General features: G+C 42.4%; 1 protein-coding gene across 11 annotated transcripts in view; it reads right to left on the reverse strand.

The window, feature by feature from the left end:
* Positions 1–23,738, reverse strand: part of DNMT3A (DNA methyltransferase 3 alpha) — a 118,231-nt gene that overhangs the window by 36,211 nt on the left and 58,282 nt on the right. For 8 of the 11 annotated variants that reach the window (XR_010067712.1, XM_063300092.1, XM_063300086.1 and 5 more), the window contains 3 exons: positions 23,432–23,478; positions 20,136–20,282; positions 13,265–13,297 (listed from right to left, as the gene is read on the reverse strand). Coding sequence is in view for 9 of the 11 variants with exons in the window: in XM_063300092.1 (XP_063156162.1) it covers positions 13,265–13,297; positions 20,136–20,282; positions 23,432–23,478 (227 nt within the window). In the remaining 2 variants the exon portion in view is untranslated. Of the gene's footprint in view, positions 1–13,264; positions 13,298–19,483; positions 19,507–20,135; positions 20,283–21,993; positions 22,112–23,431; positions 23,479–23,738 lie in introns of those variants that run through there. The other 3 variants (XM_063300107.1, XM_063300081.1, XM_063300116.1) reach the window with 3 other exon arrangements.

The raw sequence follows: 23,738 nt of genomic DNA on the forward strand, positions 1-23,738 counted from the left end.
ACACTGCAGTAATGCCTTCCATAAGCAATCAGTTGCTCTGGCTACAGCAATTTTTCTGTTCCCCAGCAGACCAGTCAGGGGAAAGGGGGATGCCAAAAAGAGAAGAGAGTGGCCTTGGTCCTGCCCACTTCTGGTATGTGGCCTTCAACATACTTCAACTTCTGCAGAAGGAAAGCAGCTATCAAATAAGTGGAAGCAGCTGCCTACCACTGCAATGTAAGGTGGTAGATTTCCAAAGAAGAATGGTTTTAACAAATAACAAATTCACACCACTGAAATCAAAGTTTTGCATGAATATGGCTGGGGAAGAAGGGCAGCAATAGGAACTTGGACTTAGGACAAGTATAAAAGGTGAGGTGAAAGGTTCCCTGTGCAAGCACCGAGTCATGTCTGACCCTTTGGGGGGATGCCGCTTTTGCGATGTTTTCTTGGCAGACTATAGCAGGGTGGTTTGTCATTGCCTTCCCCAGTTGTCACCTTCCCCAGCAAGCTGGGTAGTCATTTTACCAACTTTGGAAGGATGGAAGACTGAGTTAACCTGAGCCGGCTACCTGAGAATCCAGCTTCCTCTGGGATTGAACTCGGGTCGTAGGGAGAGTTTCGGTTGCCATACTGCCGCCTACCGCTCTGCACCACAGAAAGCATATTAGGACAAGTATAGGCTGCTGTAAGTGAAACATTACTGGAAGGAAGAAACATCGTAGCTCTCTCTTCATCATACCAACACCTGACTAGCCTAGCTTGGAGAGAAGCAGAAATGACCCATGCCCCCAGTTACTTTTAAGGAGACCAGCACTTGCACAGACAATCAGCTCATTTGCGCACACTTGGGCGTACTTGTGCTCTCTCACTTGCAAGACAAGCATCAGCAAGGAGGGGCAGGGGAATACTGTACATGCACAAGAGTCTCAGGGCAGCCAGCTTGCCTGATTTTCTGTGTATCAGTGGCTACCTCCTTCTCTGCGAGGGAGTGTGACTGAAGTCTCATCTTCTGCTTCTTCCCCCTTCAGGGAGATTCAGTTACAACTTGCCTGCCTCATTCCATTGGAAGGGGAAAATCCAAGCTTGAAGCCCTGGAGCAACAGCAGAGTGGCAGTTCAGAGCAAGTCAGAGGATAGGGGTACTTTTGGATACATTTCTTTTAGGAAGGCAGGAGTCATACCAATAATGGTCCTGGCCATTTGATCTTCTGACCTGGTTCCAATATCCTCCAAGCTTTTTGGTAGCCAGGCTCCAGCACATAATGAGCTTATACAAACCTAGGACAATACTCAGCCAAATTCAAAACTGAACTCTATTTTTCTTATACAGCCTTAGTCTAGTCAGTGACCCTGCCTTTTCTGCCATAGATAAATATGAAAAGGTGCCTTTTCTGGGGCATAATAGAAGCAACACTCCAAAGAAAATGGCTGTTAGGTGAATGAACACTGAGGCACTCACAGACTCTGGTGCTGGTTCCCAACTTTGTTGGGAAGCAAAATCTCTTCTGAATCCATGAAGAAGAATTGGCTAAGAAGAATATTTTCTCCTTTATTCCTAGTAGCCTTCTTCAAAGGAGACACAGGTCATCTACTTCCATTTCCTCCTCCTCCTTTGCTAAGACGCATCATGCTAATGGCTTCCCCATTCCCTATGTCTTAATCAACCTACACAGGCCAGATCACAGAACATGCTACAAGCAAAGAATGGGCTGTCTCAACAGGGACTTAAAGCTCCAGCTGATTTGTACAAGCAAACAAAAGCATATGCTGCAAAATGAACTTAAAATTACTATAATCCCCAGTATGGAGGACAAGCAATCCTCCTGAAGAAACTTTCTTCAGCACGTTTACAGTGCTCAATGCTGTGTTCTTAAAGGACCAACTATTCCAAGGTGATAGAATTTTATTCCTGCTGAAAAAAGTAGAACCCCTTCCTGTTCCTTTCTATTTATAACCCATTAATGCTGCATTTGTATCCCTGATTATTTTACCTATGTTGAAATATTAGCTGAGAGCTGTCTTAGGTATGAGAAGCAGTACATACTATGCTACTTCTTGTTTACTGTACTTCTTGATGGTAATTGGCCAATTACATGTTTAAATATTCCTCCATCCCATACTGCCCTTCATGTAGAAGACTAGTATGCCTGACATGCTAATTTTCTAATGCCAGGAGTTTGTATGAGAAAAAATAATTAGATCAGGTGATTTTTTTTTTACATGTAGCCTGGCATTGTTCTGTCCAAAATGGCATATATAATTATGGCAATCTAAAATAGCTTCTTCCGCTATCATCCTATCCTCTCAGTGTAGATAGCAATGAGACAATGCCCACTCAGTCACTAACACTGACTTTACTTACAAACTTGCAACTCTGGCTTCTTTTAACATACAGGAATATGGATTTTCCAGGAATAACCTTTGAATGAAAGACAACACTGGAACAAATAGATTGTGCATAGTAGATTATGTGCAGGTCTCATGTACCCTCAGTTAAAAGGATCAGGTAGCAGCAGATGCAAAAGACTTCTCTCTATCAGAAACCCAGGAACACTGTGGCTGCCAGTCATGGCAGTTGCAAGACTGCTATATTTAGGTATCCCTCTTGCTGGCACTGCAATCACTTAGCCTGCCTTCTTAAACCTCGCGCTCTGCTTCCAATTCTGTTGAACTGCCATTCCCATCCTCCTCAACTGTTTTGGCTATGCAGCTTGGGACTACTGGAGTTGTAGTCAAATCCATACAGAAGGCACCACATTGGGGAAGAAAACACTAGGATACGCTTCACTACCTGCTGTCTTCCCTGCTTCTCTTTTATACCAACTGAAGAAAGTGGTTTCTCCCAACCACAGGGCTGGTTTAAGTTGCCGTTCCCCATCACTCTCTCTCGTTTGACCCATGGCCTCTCTTAAATTGACTGTTCTGATCCTTCTCTGCTACTGCAGAGCACTTCTGGTCCCTCTTTGCTACTGCCCTTGGCTGTTTATGAGGAACAGGCCTTCCCCAAGCTGAAGTGTACCTTGGCAAGGATATTTCTCTCTCCTGCTCAGTAACCTCTTCTGGATTATTGTGCCACATAAACAGGAGCCTGCAAAGCCTCTCCACTGAGGCCTCCACTGCTCCAGAGAGATGTGGCTCCCATGGAGAGCAGCTCTTTATCTTGATTCAAGAGGCTGGGTACATCCCCTGCCTTATACTTCCTCACACTGTGCCAGGGGCAAAAAACTGCCAGGCAGAGCTATATATAGAACAGCCGAGCTCAAGGGGACCTGTTGCTAGGGAGACACAGTGGTTCAGCAGGAAGCACAGGGACAGAGAAAGGCAGAGAAGAAAGTCCAAGGTTTAGGGCTGGGATAGTGGAGCTCTGCCCATGCCATAAGGCCCTCGTCAAACTGCCATCTCTTCCTGCCTCTTGCTGCAGCAAATGCAAACAGGCCAGTCTCATCCTTTGCAGATTTGCAGACCCCAAAGGTCCTTCCTTCACACAGCCATTGATACACATATGCATACACACACACACAAGTCCCACAATTTCCACCTCCGGGAGGGGCTGTGCTTCTTTATGTGCTGGATGCAGCGCAGGGTCTCCTCATTTGGACCTAGCAGTCCTGCTACCCACTGGCTTTATTGGAAAGGCACTGGTAGCTGGGCTCGCCTATTCCAGCAGAAGCATCTCTGCCTGTAAAAATGAGTCAGCGTGGAGGGAAGAAAAGCACTGGATGGTAGCTACTGATATTGTCTCAGAAGCCTCTTTTGGAGGTCACAACACAGCCATGTGAGCCAGCCTCAATTGCCATATCTTCCCAGGCACTTCTTAACAGCCCAAACTGTCCCTGAACAAGAAGGAGTGACAATGTCAAAGGGAAAACCCAATCCTGGAGAGGGTGCACGGTGCATGGTATTAGAACTATGACCCTCTTTCACCTCATTCTTTGCTCATGACACAACACAATGGTGGGTAATCCAATCCATTCCAATTGACACACCTCCAAATTTATTTTTAGTTAAGTTTTCTAAGTCCCCAGGGAGTCTATTCTGCTTATAAATCGCTCCCATGCCTCTTTGACCACTGCCAATGTGATTCTGGTTCAACATGTGCTCTCCACAGAAAAGCGCAAGGGCTGTTTTCTCTGTACAGCTGCACCCTATAGCCCCACCTCTGCTCCACTTGTGGCTTTGCCTACAGCAAAGCTGATGAGATCTGGTGACCTTTAGCACTTTCTAGCCTTCTGCCCCTCCCAGAGCACAGATATTTTGGCTGGGGGCACCTATGGGGATAAAATATGAGCTGAACGTGAAGCTACCTACCTAGTGGTGAACAAAGGAAGGATGTGAACATATTACGACTATACATTCCTACTTACACTGCATAGTGCAACAAATGGGAACAGAAGTCCCATGTGTACTTCTTACTACACTGATCTAGGAATGGTATTGACTGATATTTAGCAACAAGTCAGACCTCCACACTTGATCTTAGCCAAAAGGCCAAGAAGCAATCAACAAGCCAACCTAGAAAAACCACAGAAATACAGAAACTGAAGAGCAGCTGTGAGCTAATTATAAACAGAAAAAAAATAACTTTTGAACTCCTGTATCACAGTCCCTACATACAGATGCCCAGGATATCCTCTGCAGGGATTAACCAAATATGCAGAGTGCTTTGAATTTGGTTCCAAAAAGTTACTTTGAAGTACACTAAAGAGTGAACATGGCACCTATCTCTTTAAAGCAGTTATGTCTTTTCCCAGGAGTTTATGGTAGCTGCAGATGGCAGCTGCACAATCCAGGAGTCATTTATGTGAACATTTTCCCCCCTATGGTATCTGGAAGCAGATGTTGTGAGGAGCTCACATTTTTGTTTATAGCTTTTGGTTTATGTTGTGTTTATTTTATGGTGTGGCTGGTGGTGGTTGCTACGCATGGGTCAACAAGAGTGGTGGTCCTTATGGCCTTTGTCGGCACCCTGGAAGTCCTGCTCCTGAGCCACGGAAACCAGCAGCAAGGACAGAGTGGAGCAGGAGACCTCAGAGCCAGAGGTAATGGAGTTGCTGGCAGCCAAAGCTGGAAATGGTGGTCCTGGAGGCTGAGGCCAGAAGCAGGCTGCAGTTGTCAGAAGAGGTCTGGCTGAAGAATCAGTGCAGAGACCTGTGGGAGGCTTGGATCACCACAGGAAGAACTCTGGAGGAGAGTCCTGTGGTTTGACTTGGTGTGGCTTCTCTTTTGGCTGGACGCAGAGGTTGGTGGCTGATGAGACTGTTGGCAACTCACAAGTCGAGGTGGTCAGCTAGTGAGGCCTTTCTGGATGTGACTTGGCTGGTGGCTGGGTGAGGCTTGGCTTCAACTGAAGCACTATAGGGTTTCTTTGCTGCCCACCCCCCAGTGCCAGGGTTGGATGCTATGTGTGGTTGGGTGATGATGGTAGCCTGGACTCCTGCAGTGCTTTTTGCCCAGGGGTGTGTGTGGTGGAACGTGATGGGTACCCTAAAGGCAGGCAGGAGGGAGCCAGAGTGGTAGAGGGAGTGCTGAATCCATCTGCCCAAGTTATTTGGAGGCCTCCAATAATTTCAGTTAGTTGCCCTCTGTGCTTCTTTCTGGGCATCAGCCTTTTGGTATTTCTCCCCCAAACTCTGGGGTCTGGACTCTGTTATCCACCCAGCTGCCTATGGCTATAATCTTTTATCCATCTGGATGGGGGAGATGTTGATTGGACTGATGGGGTGGAGAGCAGAAATTGCCACAGAAACCTTACACCATGCAGGCTGCTATGTACTGAGGACAGGAGTAGCATGAGGGGCTAGGGTGTCTGAAGTTGTGGGTGTGGAGTGGGCTAGGGTGGCAGAAGAGAGGGGAGGTGAGTGAATTAGTGATGTGTCTGCCTCTTAGCCCAAAGATGATCAGACCAAGAAATCAATTCCACATTAACACTACTTTTATTAAGATTGGCTATTTATTTATTTATCAAATTTCATCACCGCCCATCTCCCTCAAAAGACTTCTGCTATAGTAACAGAATCTTGCAAATCTGATTATGCTTTACCTCTTCCCTTTCTTATACTCATGTGAATTAGGGCAATGTCTGCCTGAAACATTTATGCATACCTTGTTTGAACTTAAGCAATGTTTCCTTGCTTGTTGCTTTGGTAATGGATCTCCCCTCTCTCCCTCAAGGCCATCTTCTTTACTCTCTACAGTTCCTCAGCCTGGCAGGTGGGAGCCAGGGGTAGAAGGGAACTGGGAGAAAGAGAGCAAGCAGTACTATCAAGATCAAGAGGGGCAAGAGTAGGTATGGTGGGAATCTGAATGTCCCCAGCATCCCTCTACATATGAGGATGCTGGGGACAGTACTTGAGAGGTCTCAACACTAAGCCTTCAGTATTTACTCCCTATGCCAGTTTATCGGATCCTCAGTGGCCTGGTTTCCAGTTGTTGCTTTTGAATGCTAGGTCTGTCTGTAATAAATCTGCTTTCATCTACAGTATGATTTAATAATGAATAAAACAGCTGACCTGGCATTTATAACCAAGACCTGGGTGGGCCTAGAGAGTGGAGTTCCCCCTTGGAGATGTATTTTGGTTTGGCACCAACCAAGGTCCCAGGGTAGGTGGTGAGGTGGCTGTTGTCATCTGTGATTTGTTGAGGTTCTATGGCACAGATAATAAGATGTGGACCCTCTGGTTGAAATTGGGCTTTAATAGTTGGGATTGCTATTTTCGTACCGCCCTCCCTGTTGCATGGCATTATCCTTGCTTGAACTTCTGGACTCCATTGCTAGACTGGCTATAGAGACCCCAAGATTCTTAGTTCTCAAGGATTTCGATTTGCCACCAGGTGACACTGAGTCTGGAGTAGCTCAGGAGTTTATGGCCTCCATGACAACCATGGACCTGTCCAAAGTCATCAAAGTACAACGTATACTGATGCTCATCCATCAGATCAGTTTTTTGTCTCAGGGCAGTTACAATATGAACTGATAGTGGAGGATTACTGCTATAAGTCTGTGATTGCTTTTTGGCTTGCTGGTATCACCCCACCTTGCAGGGAGATAGGAACTATTAGATCAGCCTGCCCCAGGTCATTATGGACCCTGTGGGATAAAAAGGGATGGTGGGAGATTTGTACTTTTAGATTTGCAAGATTCTGTTAACATAGCCTAACAATAAAGTAGAAGTAGCTCATTTGGTTGTTTCCTGTTTGGTTTACCTGGGAGGGCTGACATCAATGTTGCAAGTGAAAGTACAAATCTCCCACTGTCCCTTTTCACCACCTGCCAAGTTAGGGGAGATCCTTTCCAAGTTTCTTTTTCTGTCTGTTACTCAGCTGTGGGCTCCTCCCCCTTTTATTTGATCCTTCCCTAGGCAGCATCTCTTCTCCCTGTTTTCCAAGGCCATTCTCACATTCCATTACACAGCCCTATTCAGGTGATTTGTTCCTTATTAGAAAGGGACAAGTCACAGAAGTATCTACTGGGGTGCTGTGATGAATATTCTAGTTATCTGGTGGATAAAGTTGGCTAGATTCACTCAGAGTTGGATTCCAACTGGGGAGGTCCAGTTGAGATGCCTGGGGGCATGGTCTTGTGGGTTTACCCTTGGATGAATTTGACTCCTGATAAAATGGACACAATCCTTCACATTACAAGCTTGGTCACCTGTATATTAGATCCAAGCACCTCCTGGGTGGTTAAAGCTGCCTGGGAAATGACCTGTGGTTGGGTCCATATGGTGGTACAGCTTCTTTGACAGATGGGGTGATCCCTCTGGCTTGTCTTCAACTTTCCCTTTTTCGGGAAGGTTAATCAAGTGGTCAGGTAACAGCTCCAAAGGATTCTGAGAAAATGGATTATCTGGACCCATTCTAGTCAGGTTTCAAGCCAGAAAGAGTACTGAAACATCACTGATCATGCTTGCCAATGACCTCAGGTGAAGCCTGGATGGAGGTGCTGCTTGCGCTCCTTGATCTCTCAGCAGTTTTTGACACCAGCATCCTTCTGGATTGGGGATCTAGGGATTGGGGATTCAGGGATTGGGAATGGGAGGCATCATGCTATGGTAGTTCTCCTTTCTCCATAGTCGGTTCTACTTGGTGTTGATGATGTGGGGGAGGTCATTCTACAGCCCTTCACTTCTGGCATGTTACAAGACTAGAGTCTTTTCCCCTTCCTATACACATCTACATGGAACTGCTGGGTGAGGCCATCCATCTGTTCAGAGCCTGGTATCATCAATGTGCTGATGATACCCAATTGTACATCTCAAGCCTGTGCTGTCCAAGTGTTGCTGTTGATGTCCTATCCCAGAATCTGGAGGCTATATGGATCTGGATGGGGAGGAGCAGACTTAGGCTTAAGACCTATTTACTGTGGCTATTTGGCCCCCACAGTCTTGAAGAGCTTCCCTCTTTACTCTTGGATGGGGTAGCACCTCCCCATTCGAGATTTGTACACAATTGTAACTGCTGTAAAGAATAACTTTATCTTTTTTCTTTCTTTATCTGTACTGACTCCCACACTTTTTCTTTTATCTTTTCCCTAACTTTCCTTTCTATATGTTTTCATGTTTTACTCATGTAAAAATCTTCAATAAAAATTATATTAAAAAAAAGATTTGTGCACAATTTAGGGGTCATCTTGGACTCCTGCTCAAGCAGCTAGGGCCAAGAGGGCCTTCTAGTGTGCCAGTTGTGTCTGTTTCTGGATCAAGAGGGGTACAACTGGAACACTAGATGGATGTGTGTGAAGGCTCTCTTGGCTAGAGTAGCTCCCACAGACAGTCACTCATGCCCTAGTCACTTCACAAATGGATTACTGTATTGCACTCTACATGAGGCTGCTCCGGAAAACCACTCAGAACTTACAACTGGTACAGAATATTGCAGTGTGAGCAATAATGAGCATGCTATAGTATGCCCAAGTGACACTATTGCTCTGTGAGCTGCACTGGTTGCTAGTTGGATTCCAGGTACAATTCAAGTTGCTAGTTACCACCTATAAAACTGCTCAGGGCACTATCTAAGAGTCCATCTATCTCTGATAGTTTCTGTCCATCCAGTACAATCCAGCAGAGTGGGTGCATTTCAGGTCCCTTCAATTAAACATGTCCTCTATCAGGGCCTCAAAAGTGTGCCTTCTCTGTTGCAGTACCAGCCCTCTGGAATAGTATTCCCCCGGAGAGTTGTATGGCTCCTGCCCTGATGATGTTCTGAAAGGCACCAAAAAACTGGCTATTCTCCCAGGCCTTGAGGAAGAATGGTTGGCAAGCCCCTGTAAGATTCTGTTTTGTTACATTTTGTTCTGTTTTGTATGGTTTTTCTAGACTCCTATCATCTGCTTATTTTATTGCTCAGGCTTTTTATTAGGTAATGTGCCCATACTCAGCTGGAGTTAGGCATTGTTTAAATCAATGTAAATAAATAAATAGGCTGTTTTAAAGGGTGGCAGATAGATGCAATATTCACATTCCCATTCACACTGAAGAATCTTTCAGGAATCAGTTCTGAAGCACTGTACATAATTCCTACTTAGTAATACAGGTAATTTGGATGAAAACTATGGAATGATTTTTTTATTATTAAAATTAATTAGTATCTCTCTTTTAGTTGAATAATCCAGCCAACCAATTAAAATATGTTTACCAGTATCTTCCTCAACTTGAACTCAACTCTTGGTGACTATATGAATACTTCCATGTAGTTTTCTTAACAACAATATGGAAATTGTTTGTCACTGTCTTCTTCCAGGATGTTTTTCTGACTTTCTAATCTAGCCATCAGCCTTGGGATTTCTTGGTGCTCTCCCATCCACCCTTGAGATCAGCCAAGATTGACTAGGTGCTGCCACATGCTCAGAACAACCATGTTTAGAAATCACACATTTTCAAAGAAAGGTTCTTTTTCAGAATTGTGCAGAAAAAGATCAGTTTTGAGAAATTTTGAAATATAAACTGGTCACTTGTCAGTAACACATCAGCACCAAAAAGCAAATTCAATAAATGTGCTATGAAACATATAGGTTTGAAAGAGATGACTCTTTCATCTGGGATCCAATCTAATCCAGTATGCTATCACCAACAGTGATCAGCCAAAAAGTTCTGATCTGACAAGGTCTTTTTCTCTTGATCATCTTTTGCTCTTGTCCCATAGCACTGTAATTCAGAAGCAGTGTATCTCTATGAAAATTCAGAACCGCCCAGAGTCCCTCCTTTAGGGGGAGCTGGGCAGTGGCAAAATTTGATAAATAAATAAATAAAATAAAAATTCAATTTAGCTAGATTATAGTAACTGATGGCCCTATTCTGTCTTAGAAAAATCAAGATGTACCAGGGTGAGAACACAAATGGTCCATCTCAAGCTTCAACAATCCTGTCTATTTTCCCAATCTGCAAAGACTACATCGTATGCATCACTGTCGGACACAAGGTTGAATTCTATATTAAAGACTGACAAGCATAGTAGGGCATAAGCTTTCAAGGGCTAAATGGCTTCCAAGCTACTAAAGCTTTTGTTCTACCAAACCTCCTATAGGAGCAGCAGTATTAAGACCATTGTAGCAAAAGCAACAAAAGAGCCTTGTAGGATCTTAAAAACTGATGTATCACTGCGTAAACTTAAGGAGCTGTAAGATTCTTTGTTGCCTTTGCTGGAACAGAAAATAATAATCCCTCTGGAAACTGGAAGAGCATCCATTGACTCAGCAATTAACCTGGAATTCACACTGGAATGAATACAAGTAATTTTATCTTCATAGTATCATGCAAATTGATCATAGTAAGCTACTAAAAGTTCATCCCCTCATAAATAAGGGAACTAAGATGGAATAGGCCTCTTCATCATTTACAATCACTCTGTTAGGCTCACCATCAAAGAACAGATGCCATAATAGCGAAGGATTTCTTTGCCAGTTCTACCACAAAGCAATGGTTTCTATCCCATTTTCTGGTTAGATTAGCTGATGAGTTCATGCAACATACTTAACCAACCAAACATACCCATGATTGGGTGGTTTGTAGTTCAGCTCACTGTACAAGCCTAGCCATTATCTTAGCATATTGTATGACCCAGGCAATCACATTGTGTTTTGTTAAAATAGGTTTAAGGTTTAGCATAGTATGTGGACCCTACTACTGAGGGGCTTCTCCCATCACTCTTTGCTATAACTGCCATTTCATAGCACCAAGCTCCAAAGAAAACCATGGAGCTTACCTAGCTCTAGCAAGTAGAAGAGAGCAAATAGAAGGAATCACCCAGAGTCCTTCTTTTGAGGGAGAGGGGCGGTGACAAAACATGAATGAATGAATGAATGAATGAATGAATGAATGAATGAATGAATGAATAAATAAATAAATAAATAAATAAATAAAAATCATCCTCGTCAGAACTTTGATGGGACTGGCAGATTTGGAATCAAAAATTTCCCTGGGACTGTCAGAAATCCATCTGGAATTCCATTTGGAATTTTAAAGCTTCCTGCTCATAATTATGAATGTCAAAAGCTGCCTTTCGAAGTTCATAATTATGAAAGTGAAGGCAGTTCATGGCTTATCTACCTCAGTGTTGCCTATTCTGACTAGAGAACGTGTCCCAGAACTTTAGAGAAAGAGTACTGTCCCCGCTTTGTGGTTTCCTGAGATCTGTTTCAACCATATATGCTAGGGATTGAGCCTGGGACTTGTATATGCAAAGCATATACTTTCTTCTTCTTCACACAGCAAGAACCTGAGATACTAATTTAGGTTACTATTAGACTATGACAGTTACATAAATTAAGCACTATAAAGTTACATTGCTGGTGCCTCTTACTGTTAAAAGAGAAGCCATACACAGCTTTTGCATGCAGATAGGAAGAAAAAGTCACCTTTTAAACCCCATTTCATTCAAACTGGCATAGCACCAGGCGTTTGGAAGGCTGTGGCGTCCTTTCAGAAATTCCAGGCTTTGCTGGTTGTCAGGCCCAGAGATTATTTGGCAGGGGAAGAGCCACTCTGCCTTTAGGTGATGATTGCAACAACTCATCCAGTCCAAGGCTACTGCTTCCCCAAACAGGGAAAAAGCAAGACTATAGCTGGGCTCACACTAAGCCTAATTAAGAAAAATGTTCACCTAACATGCTATCAAATAAATCACAATAGTTTAATGTGAGGGCCTGGACCATACAACACCCTAAGACAATGGCTAACATGATGAATCATGAATTATGCAACCTAATTTTAGCTGCCTTTATGTGTAAACGTAATTCTAATGTAATGTCAGAAATTTGCAATATATTCAGCTAATCTTAGCTTACATGAACAAAAGAGGAAACTTCCAGTCCTCAAGGTGACCTAAATATTATTCATGGAAGCAAGTGGGCATGGTCTAGAAAATTCATAAAAGCCAGAAATTCATTCATTTTCAGCTATCAGAAAGCTCCCTGTTGCTCCTTGTTCCTCCCTATTTGCAGGAGAAGTTACATGTATTATCAGAGTGCAGAATTTTGATTGCTTTATTTTTAGCATTAATGACTGCTAAAAGACAATTTAAAAATTTGTTACATACTGGTTGACACTTAACCAGGTTACTTGAAGATCTAATCTTGCATCTACACAGCTGCTAGAGCTGTTTAATATTAATCTTGGTGTGTTTGTGTGCGTGTTTGTATGTTGTTTGAACTCAGCCTGTTTAATAAGCTTATGGTTTAATGTATTGTGTGAACCCAGAAAATGGATAGTTAAGGTATTATGGGAACACAACCAAATATGGTACAATTAATCCTATTTCCATCTGTGGCTGACACTTACAAGTGAAAAAGTCTTGCTAAACATGAATTTTCCCAGAGTGTGAGTTCTCTATCCTAGATCTGATGATATAAGAGCATCCTGGGCATCCAATACACATTTGAATATTTGAAACACAGACCTAAAAGTTGGCTTTGGGTGCATGAAAGAGAGAAAGGGGGAGAGCAGAGAAGAGAGAGTGGAGAAAAGGAAGGAGGAGGGGGGGAGCAGAGCAAGACCGGGGTGAGGGAGAATGCTATCCTAGAAAAAGGGTCATACATAGTTAACAGTCCAGCAGCAACAGGTCACAGCCCACTCCCCCCACAACAGTTTCAAAACCACATTGTACAGAAGCAAAGCATGTCTGGAGGTGTGCATGAGCAAATACAACTCTATGGCAGAGGGCACACGCATGGGAGGATGTGAATGCATGTCCGCCTGTGCACATCCACACGCCTAGCACACAAGCCTGGTATGAAGGCCACATGAGAGACAAGCCGCCTCCCCCCAAAACCCCAAAGGTGTGCCACGAACCTTGTCAAGCTGAGCTGCCGCTGGGTTATCAGTCTGTGGGAGAAAGGTAGAGGAGAGGAGGGAGTTAGCACACACAACCACAGCAATCAGCACCTCAGACGCCATCCGCCACCTGCCCCAGGTGCCACAGGGCAAATCTGGTGGGCTACCAAAAGGCAAAGCTTTATGGTGCCACTTGTTCTGCTTGAGAAGGAAACCCTAGTCTATCTCCTTTGCTTCCAGATGATGGATGGCAGGATTCTAATGCGACTCACTCATGACTCTTCAGATGTAAGCTACCTTTGTCGATCACAACAGGTGTGAGGCGCTTGCAGTGGGTGCAGCTGTTTGAAGATCAGCACACAAATCTTGTGGTAAGTACCACTGTATTTGTGCTTTTAATCATTGCCGAAACATTTTCTAATCTGATTTTTTAAGGAAAGAAAGGCGTAGAGAATAATGCTGTTATGGTAATTTTTTAAAAATATCAAGTCTCCCACCATCTTCTTCTTTCAAAAAAAAGCCTGAATTTTTTTGTATTATGTTACAGCACTGTTAACATCATAATACAAATGTTAACATTATAAAATTATGTTGTAATGTGTTGTATCTCCCCAATTTTTCTCTAAAGAAAAGATATAACAGTAGACTATAGTGTACAACTGTAATGTTTGTATTACAGCATTAATAGTGTGATTACATGATCATACAATAATGCTAATTCTTAAAAAAATATTTCTGGTTACTGCCATTTTGACTATGTTTAAAAGGGATTTCTGGATTTTTTTTTAAATGAACATCATAGAATTACAGTGCTATTGTACTACTGCTCTCATTCAGAAAAAAAGTAGCCAGAAAATAATTAGAAGATTAATTAAAAGAATAAGGCCAGCATGTGGCATCTCTCTTTAAGGAATTATAATAAATGCACTAGGCTGGATTTTCTAATTCATCACTGCCTATACCAAAGCCCCATACAATAGGAAAGACAAATGAGTAGACTACAATACACCTACAGAGATTACACTCCTCTTCCACTTAACTGAAAGAACTCAAGGTTTTCTACAATTCAAGAAAACACAGAAGAATCATGGGGGAAAGGCAGAATGAGGGTAACAGGATGATGGCACTGTGCTGATCTGTCTTAAAGCAGACATGACAGCTCTAAACTCAACTCAAACATGTACACAAGATCTCTAATCCTAACAGTGGCCCTCTCAATGGAAGCAGTCCCACATGTTCTGCTCTGGCTATGTGACTGAGATGAGCTCACAAGACCAGGCCATTAGGTCAGAAAGCAGCTTGAACTTATCCTGCAGTCTTGTTGAGGGACTGATGATATGGCTCATTCATGGCTCATGAGCTGAGAACTACAGCTCGACTCGCTGTTAGTCTAGGAATGCACTTCCATCTCAATGTGCCCTGCGGCAAGACAATTATTTAGAGCACAGCAAGGTCTCCTGGAGGAGAGTCACTTTTGCTGACTGCTCTTTTAAATCAAAGATATTCTGCAAAGCCTTATCAATTAAATAAAGGCTTATCAGCTAAATTTTTACTGAGCAACAGCCTTGAACAAAGTTGTATTGTCACACTATTAAAAACAAATGGACCTCCGGAAGAGTAGTAATACACTAAGTGTAAAAAAGAAATGGCAAAAATCAGATATAGAAAACAAATATCTCATGCTACCTGTGATGCAAGGCTCAGGACATTCACCAAGGCACTATTTTTATCTGGGCTGGGCCTTACCTGCCCTCTACTAAGTATCCTTTGTGGACTCCACATGCAATCATTTCTAGGAAGTCTTCCCCCCCCTCCGCGTCTTTGTGTTTTCATAAGCAGGCTTTTTTTAACATGTTATGAACCTATGCACCTTAGGCTGCATAATCCAATGGTGTTCTTTTTTTCTTGTTAATGTTGAGTTAAACAACTGGTCAATGTGCACATTCATCACACCTCATGGTGCATGCACACTAAGATCAGTCCAGAAAGAGAAAACTATATAAAGTTCCCATACATTATATATATACTCTTCTATGGATCTCAATGCAAAATGTTGTCAGGATATCCAATAAGCTTGGGGAATGTACATTTCTCAAATGTGCTGTGTATGTTCTCTGAAGAATAGACACACAACCCTAACCCTTTTTTGCACTGCTTCCCATAGCTATTGCCCTTAGAAAAATATCTGTTCTCTTTCCTTCCCCCCTCCACATTACTCAACAGAATGGCAGGGAACAGTAATCAGTGGGGGGAGAGCTGGCAGTGGTGGCGGTGGTAGTGGTGTAGATAACTTTAGCTGAAGTCAGCCTGTCCCCACTGCTCAGCTGTCCCGTCGATCAACTGAGCAGTGCAGGAGGAGGTTAACCCTTTCCTTTCCTTTCATGCTTCTGTTTACTTTTTCTTAAGTTTTATAGTAGTATGTAGAGAATGAAGGAGAATAATTTTTAGCAGGATTATGAGAAGAAAATATATTCAAAATGCAACAGAAGCATGTATATTTCCCAAGGCCTGTTGGACACTGTATGAACATTCTCTATGAGGCAGAATAACCAGTAATTACATACATTAAGTGTTGGATTGCATGTATGTACTCTGTGTGTATGTATGTATATAATATATGCCTGTATAACACACAAACATACCTAGGAGCACACTAGAACAGGAAAACAGGAAATCTGCTGTTGGAAATCTGGTTTTAACAGGAAATTTGCTGCTGGAGTATGGTGAACAGGAGTCAAGCACATCATTGGAGGAGGGTCAGAAAACCAACAGTGTGATAAATAAATCAAAGAATTTGTAAATATGTGCCCTGAGGGCTATAATACCCAGCAAGTTTGATGCTTCCAGTGTAAAGCTCTAAATTTAGTACTGCCAGAAGAGCCAGAATTAAGTTAGGATTTTGCACAAACAGTAGCTAGTGGCATTTTCTAGAAATGATCCACAAGCGGTGGAAGGGAAGATAGATAAAGCAAAAGCAAAAAAATAAAAGCATGTCTGGATGTAAGCTTTCAGCTAAGAACAAGCCCCAAGCCTCAGTATTTTAATCTGTGGGACCAAGTCTTCATGGATGAAAAGAGCCCATTCATATGTTTAGCCTGGAAATCAGGAAACCCTTGAAGGACAAGAGTCTGGACCAGCTCCTGCAAAAAGAAGTATCAAAATAGCCACATGCTATTATGAAAGATGCAAGACAGATAGTTTAGAGAGAGCTTTTAAAAATACAGTCTAGATTCAAAGAACATTTCCTCTTCAACCCCAATACATCACCTAATTTTGCCCTACCTCTGCACAACCACTAACAATGTCAGTTGGGAACTCCTAACTGTACAGGGTAGGCAGGGACTCCCCTACAGGCCATCACTGGTTTACAGCAATTCAGTGCTTTTACATCAAGTGGTTCCTGCTGATTTTGTAGAGAGTTATGATTTACTTAACTAGTTTCATGTTCAAAAAATCATATAATGGAAAGGTTTTCTGGTTACTGTCTCCAAGAAGTGTTGCAGTGCAGCCAAGAGTTTAAGGAAACACATGTACACACATAGAGCATAGAGACAAGAAACCATGGCTTCCCAGCATATCAGAATCCTTGGAATGCCCAAATAACTGAGTCTCATAAGTTAGTCATGTGCTCATTCAGCATGAAGGCTCAAGTTGATTTCTCCTCAGTCACTTCCATGTTTCTGATTCTTTGACCTAGGCCATATGTCATGGTCCTTGCCCTCATTCTGCCTCTGCAGCAGAAATAAAAGTGAATAAAACTGAGATACAGATACATACATAATATGGATTCATACATTTCACATATTCTCTAGTTTGGCTGTCAGTGATAAGCAACTGCTTTGTTTGCTGAAATTCCCAGATGAAAGGATGCTGAGAAAGACTTTTCCTTTCTTGTGGTACTGGAGAGCTGCTGCCAGAGCAGACGATGTTTAACTAGGTGGACTACTGGCTTTGCTCAAAATAAGATAGGCTTAATATACCACAATTCCAATCTGTACTTGGGAAGCCAGTCTCCACACATCTACCATAATCAGAAATTATGTAGTCAAAGTTTTTTCAATATTTAGTGAGGCATTACAGATGACTGTCTAATCCACAAGTGCCTATTTTAGTAAATTGCAGATCTTCTTGCCTCCTGAACAGAAGTTCTCCATGCTGATAACTGTACTTCCCTCTGGAGCCCTCCTGAGAAGGTTGCAAAGTTCTTTCCAAAAGTTATTTGTCCCTCTTGCAAACAACTCTTGTGAAATAGCTGTAGCTGTTTTAGAGAAGAATGAGGCTACAAAGCACCAGAATAATACGTTCTGTATAACTACCAGGGGATCAGCTGAGAAAAGGATCTTATCAACAGCAAACAAGATTGGCAAGCAAATGGGTGAAAACAAGAATGTCACCAGCTCTTCAGAAGGAGGCCTCCAACCTGACCCTTTGGCAGAATCAGAAACCAGCAATAAAAAGCCCCATCGTACTTCAGAAATGTATCTGTCCCCAACTTGGCAATGACAAAACCTGGACCAAGACTTGATTAGATGCCAAACTGATTTGATTTAAATTAAATTGTGTATTTTTTTTATCGTAGGATTTAGTGTTATTATTTTTCTCATAATTTTGACACAAACGTCCAAGGAAAAGTGGGGGCAAAATCCATGCAACAACTGAGGGGAATGGACATGACAACTGGGAGAGAGAGAAGACTATACCCCCAATTTAGTAGGCTTCAAGTGCTTATCTAAAAGTACCCCTCGCTACCAATCACATCCTTCTTATGTAGGTACTGCTCATGAAATTTAGGCATTTCAGACATTTCATTTTAGCTTATTTTCAACTGTTCTATGTACAATTGTGAGCAAGTTTGGACTAGTGGTTAAGGAACCAGGCTAGAAACTGGGAGACTGTGAGTTCTATTCCCACTTTAGGCATGAAGTTAGTTGGGTGACTTTGGGCCAGTCACTCTATCTCAGCCCTAGGAAGAAGGCAATGGCAAGCCACTTCCAAAAATCTTGCCCAGAAAACTGCATGGTTTTGTCCAGGCAGTTGCCAGGAGTCAATACTGACTTGAAGGCGTGTGCGCACACGCGCACACAAACACACACACAAAAGTACAATTAAAGCACAACTTAGAAAATGAAATCCAAGCCAAAATTTAAAATTGGGAAGAAGAGGGCAACGCTTGGACAGCATGTGTCAGGGAAACTGAAATACAGACAAGCCTGCCTGCCCTCTTTTGTTTATAAGATCCCAACTCAGCACAGTATCCTACTAGGTAGCATCCAAAGAGGTCTAGCTTTAATTTTATCATTCCTGGCAATTGCAGGAGAGGTTAGACCAGTTCAGTCTAGATATTTATTTGGGTACACACATGCTTCGCTTAGATATTAGACCAAGACCACAAACCAGCATAGAAGGGAGCAGAGACTCTGCAGAATGGAGTCCTTGGTGCTCTCTGAGCCTTGTTGTTTTCTTGCAGCCATTTCATTGCCAGGCTAGGCAACATCTTCAGTGCAATGAAGATGTTGCACTGAAGATGTTGCCTAGTCTGGCAATGAAACATCTGCAAGAAAACAACAAGGCTCAGAGAGCACCAAGGACTCCACAGTTCAACCCTGAGCTACAAATATTCACTTCAATTGGTACTCTGAGGAATGGCAGTACATGAGAAACAAGGGTCTACAACTCACCAAGACAACTTGTAGAGTAGGTAAGGACAGCTGGCTTCCAACAAAAAAGCAAGGCTGGAAGAGCTTTCAGCCAAGTCACCCAGCCCACCACACTTCATCATCAAAGCCAGCCCAGACACAAATCTACCTGCTCATCTGTTCTATATTTCTTCTCATTTACATTCAAGCAAGTTACCTGAGAAGAACATGGACCGAGAACTTCTTAGAATCAAAGTTCTGCCTCTATCCCAAATTTCCCCAGAAATTCCCTATGTTCCTAAGTGGCATGTTAAAGTGTCCCATTACACTGTAGGATTATCACTATAATTTGTAGAACTAATGTTACGATAGATACTGGAGCCCTCCTAAAGCTTTTCCCCCTACAGCCAACCTAGCCCTGTCCCTATATCTTTGGGAGCCATGCACACTATCAGCCCTTTGCAAAGGACACCTACAACAATCTCCCACATTCCAAGTTATCTTTTTACCAAGTGCCCAAGAGAATTCCTATCCCAGAGCCAGCCTTATTGCACAAGATTGCTGCCCACTTTATTGTCCAAATCTGAAGGAAGTCACTCACAATCCTAGCTGTTTTCCTATGCCTCGAACTCAAACGCCTTCACTGTACTATATGCATAGAATCATGTTATTGCTGCTTTCCACTGCAGTGTTGCTCCATAGGTTGGTCTCCTTTAAACCACCAGCATGGTTTCCCCCACAGAATTAAATAAACTGTAATCTGAGGAAGAAAAAGAAAAATGTATATTCATACAAACTTGGAAATTTCCTATCAAGGGAAGAGGATGGTTTATTCTACCATCTTCTTATCTCATTCAGGTGACAATCCCTAGCCATTTCCCTCACCAAGCCACACAATGAGGAAGCAACTGTCTTAGTCTTAAGTCTCTAAAGTTTGATGTATAATTCTGTTGCACCTAGTTGGTATCCATTTGTTAGAATTTTTTTTTTTATCTTCCATGGAGAATCCTGTAACTGTTCAGGAAAGATCCTTGGCTGTCCATAGGCCATCCTTGACCATCCATAGTTATGTAGACCTAACTCTCCTAATTGTATATGTATTGTATATTATAGCATTATAAATAAATACATATCCATTGGCATGAAACAGCAACAACCTTCAAGAGGTGATGCTAAGCAGAACTTAAGATCTAATTGGCACTTGGAGGTTTTCCTTCATGGTTAAAGACATGGATACCGGTGCGCCTCCTCACCTCCCTCTTCCACCTGGCCAGCCACTCATCCCGCTTCCTCTTGCTGATGTAGTAGGGGTCTCCAGCTTGGAAGGTCAGACGCGGCATTGGTCTGGGGCGAAGACTGGACTCACAACCCAGTCCTCCACGCAGACGGCCTCGGGATCCCTATATGCAGAAAGAGAAGGCGGGAGACATAAGGAATGGCTGCTTCAAAGGTAGCATGGACACATCTGTATTCTTTGCAGGAAAAAGATTAATTTGGTGTAATTAAGAAAACTACACCTGTTATTTTGCTTTTGCTGGTCATGGGGAATGATTATACTGAACCCTGAAGATACAGCACTGAGGGAAGACCTGCTTTGTTCACTACTGGCCTGAAGATTCACCTAGTACTGCTCACAGGTGTCAAACTTCTCTCTACAGTCCCAAGAACCAGTAACTTACTTTAGTGAGCCAAAATGAGAAGCTAAGATTCTCATAATTCATTTCAAGTTTCTGGATTTCCAATTCAGAGTGTGTGATCCAAGAGCACAAATAAATCAAGTCTCAACTGCATTCATGATGTATAATGAAGAGAAGCTATGGTAGTGATCACCATCAAGGACAGCAGAAAAGGGATCAGTTTCAAATCTTACCTGTTTTTGGCTGTGTTTACACAATGCACTAGAGTAATTTTAAATGGGTTGAGTGTTAATTTGTGGTTCTGTGAGTTGTAGGCACCCAAGTATTGTGCTGTCATGTTGATTGAACCAAACTGTTGTGTGAATCAAAAACATTATTTGTTTAGTCACAGGGTGTTACATGAACATAGCAGCTATGCTTTGCTAATCCTGGTTTAGAGTTTAGTGTGTTGTATAAATGCAATCAAAAGTTTTAGGCAATCATTCTCTTAGCCTCTCTGTAAATTCCAAATGTGATTGATAATCCCAATGTACCTTAGAGGACTGTATGAGGACTAGATTTGGAGCTCATTTAGTCTTATGACCTCATACAACCCTCCTCTGGCTAGCATTCCCAAACAAATAGTAACTTTAGTAAGCTTCTTAAGAGGGCATCCAAAAGCTTGGTATTTCAGCAGTAGGAGAAGCAAATGGAGCACCTGCACAGATCACATTTTAGTCTGAAATTCCCAAGTTCTCTGAAGGATTGAGATCAGAAAAAAAGTCTCTACAGAAGCACATTTTTTACTGGCCTGTCTGGTTCAGATACTTTACAATAACCCTTTCTCCCCATCTTCAAGAGCAGATTTTCAAAATGGTTGATTTTGTTGATTATTTATTTATGTGGTGAAAGTACTGAATGAATGGGTTAACACAACAGCCTCAACCAGATCTGTTAAAAATGTAATCACTGCTTTTGCCCAACAGTTTTAAGGCTGTGTAAGGGTGTTTAAGCTCTAAAAGGTTGCCCAAACCCAGTTGTTGTTGTTTATTCGTTTAGTCGCTTCCGACTCTTCGTGACTTCATGGACCAGCCCACGCCAAAGCTTCCTGTCGGTCGTCAACACCCCCAGCTCCCCCAGGGACGAGTCCGTCACCTCTAGAATATCATCCATCCACCTTGCCCTTGGTCGGCCCCTCTTCCTTTTGCCTTCCACTCTCCCTAGCATCAGCATCAGACAATGGGTTAATTCAGTAACCAGGTTAAGTATATTATGTGAACTGAATCTGTGGTTGTAGTTACTTTAGGGTTCATTGTATTCTCTAAACCCAAAGCTTGGTGTATTGTGTGAACACAGCCAATGAATACATGTATGCTAATTTTTTAAAGGGATGCAGAGCTCACAGGACTATTCGAGGAGGTACTCTGCAAGATGATAAGTCTGGCCAGATATCTATCAAATAGCAGAGCAAGAGGGGAAAAGAGGCAAATCTTACTTTGCTTTGGTGCACTATGCCATAAGTGATATGACATGTTTTACCGCAGCTGGTCTATAGTCCATTTATGTTTGCAGTGCCATTGCCCGAAGTCCAGGTGCATGATTTCTTCTAGACTAAATGAACGAACATTGTTCATGTAGTAAAACATGCAGTTGGTTGTGTTTATGCAGCATATTTGGTTAAACATGATTAATTGTGGGGTGGCTTAGAATGTACAAATCCAGCCCATTTGGTTAATATAGAAACACTTCCAGATGATCAGCTTTTCAGGTTCAGCTTTTCTGAATCCAGTATAAAATGCACCCAAGCTTGATCCAGGCTGTTTTCACTACAGATCTACTCTTCTCTTCCTGTATGTATAATAGCACAAAACGAACAGAATAAAATAGCAATAGAGCAGCAAGAACTGCTTAGTCCGTGCTGCTTTGTTTTTGTTTTTTCCTCAATCTATCAATTTCAGAAAAAACAATTGCCTTAAAACAAGTTTCAGGTCATGGAAATTATGGAGCTATAGTAAGATTTCACTCAATGTACAGGTAGGTAGGTAGGTAGGTAGGTAGGTTATTTTATATATTTGTATGTATATATGTATGTATGTATGTATGTATGTATATATAAAAATCTGTTATAGCCGCCCAACTGTGATGGATTTTGCACATGTTATGACATCATTTGATCAAAAAGGGCCTCATCTTATGCCCAAAATAGGGCTCTCTCTTTGTCTGGAAGGGCTGTGTTCAATGTATTGTGCAAACCCAGATAATGGGTCAACAGAGTAAGCAGGTTAAACATATTGTATGAATGCAGTTGTTGAATTATTCGCAGGAGCTGTCTGCAACCCTTCCCTTTCAAAGCCAAAGAGAGCATTCTGGAAGTATTACAAAGGCATTCTATTTGCAAAGGAAGGCCGAGAGTTTAATATTTATCTATCTTTGGATATTGATGGGATTCAGAACTGTTCTTGCTTCACTGTTACACAGCACAAACTCTGGAGTGAGAATGCTTATAAGTATGAACAAATGTGAAGAATATCTTGAACCCTGCCCATTTTGAGGCTGATTCATAATGGCCATCTTTGTGTTTTATATCTTCCTAAAACTGTAGCAATGACTTGGGGCACAGCAAATGGTTTAGCCTTCAACAAACAGAATGTGTTACAGGAAGAGCCCAGCATACCTTGTAAGCATGGCTATGAGACCTGGCCTTCACTGAATTAAGAAGGCGACTGGGACCAGCACACTGCAAAACTGAGCTCCTGGGGTCACTATGCGGTTTATGTCCACCGAGGGCAGCCATTGTTAAAGAATGCTAATGTCTACAGCTACTGCATAAATGTGCAATTCAACTTCTGACTTATTTTCCCATAGAGCAGCTGCTGCCTTGGGGGTAGAAGCAACATCACCCTCAACCCATGAAATTCTCACATAATACTTGCCTCCATTTTCAGTGAATTGTAATGGTTTTCTTCCTTGTCTTCTTTGCCTGAAAACAGACAGAGGGGGGTGTTATAATAAATATGGGCACTATAAAGAGCCAAACAGATGGTTTTTGTTGGGATCAAAAGTACTTAGAGCACTTCACCTCCAACACAGGGTCTCCTTGGCCATATCACATGATAGATTGGAATAATATGGGACTACATGCATATTAAACTCCTTTGAGCATCACTGAGGCATTGTTTTCCCAATTACTGGGGAGTGGAATAAAAAGTAAGTCACATGGAATTTCAGCAAAAACACTGA

The sequence above is a fragment of the Candoia aspera genome, chromosome 1, assembly GCF_035149785.1.
Source record: "Candoia aspera isolate rCanAsp1 chromosome 1, rCanAsp1.hap2, whole genome shotgun sequence".
NCBI classification, from domain to species: domain Eukaryota; kingdom Metazoa; phylum Chordata; class Lepidosauria; order Squamata; family Boidae; genus Candoia; species Candoia aspera.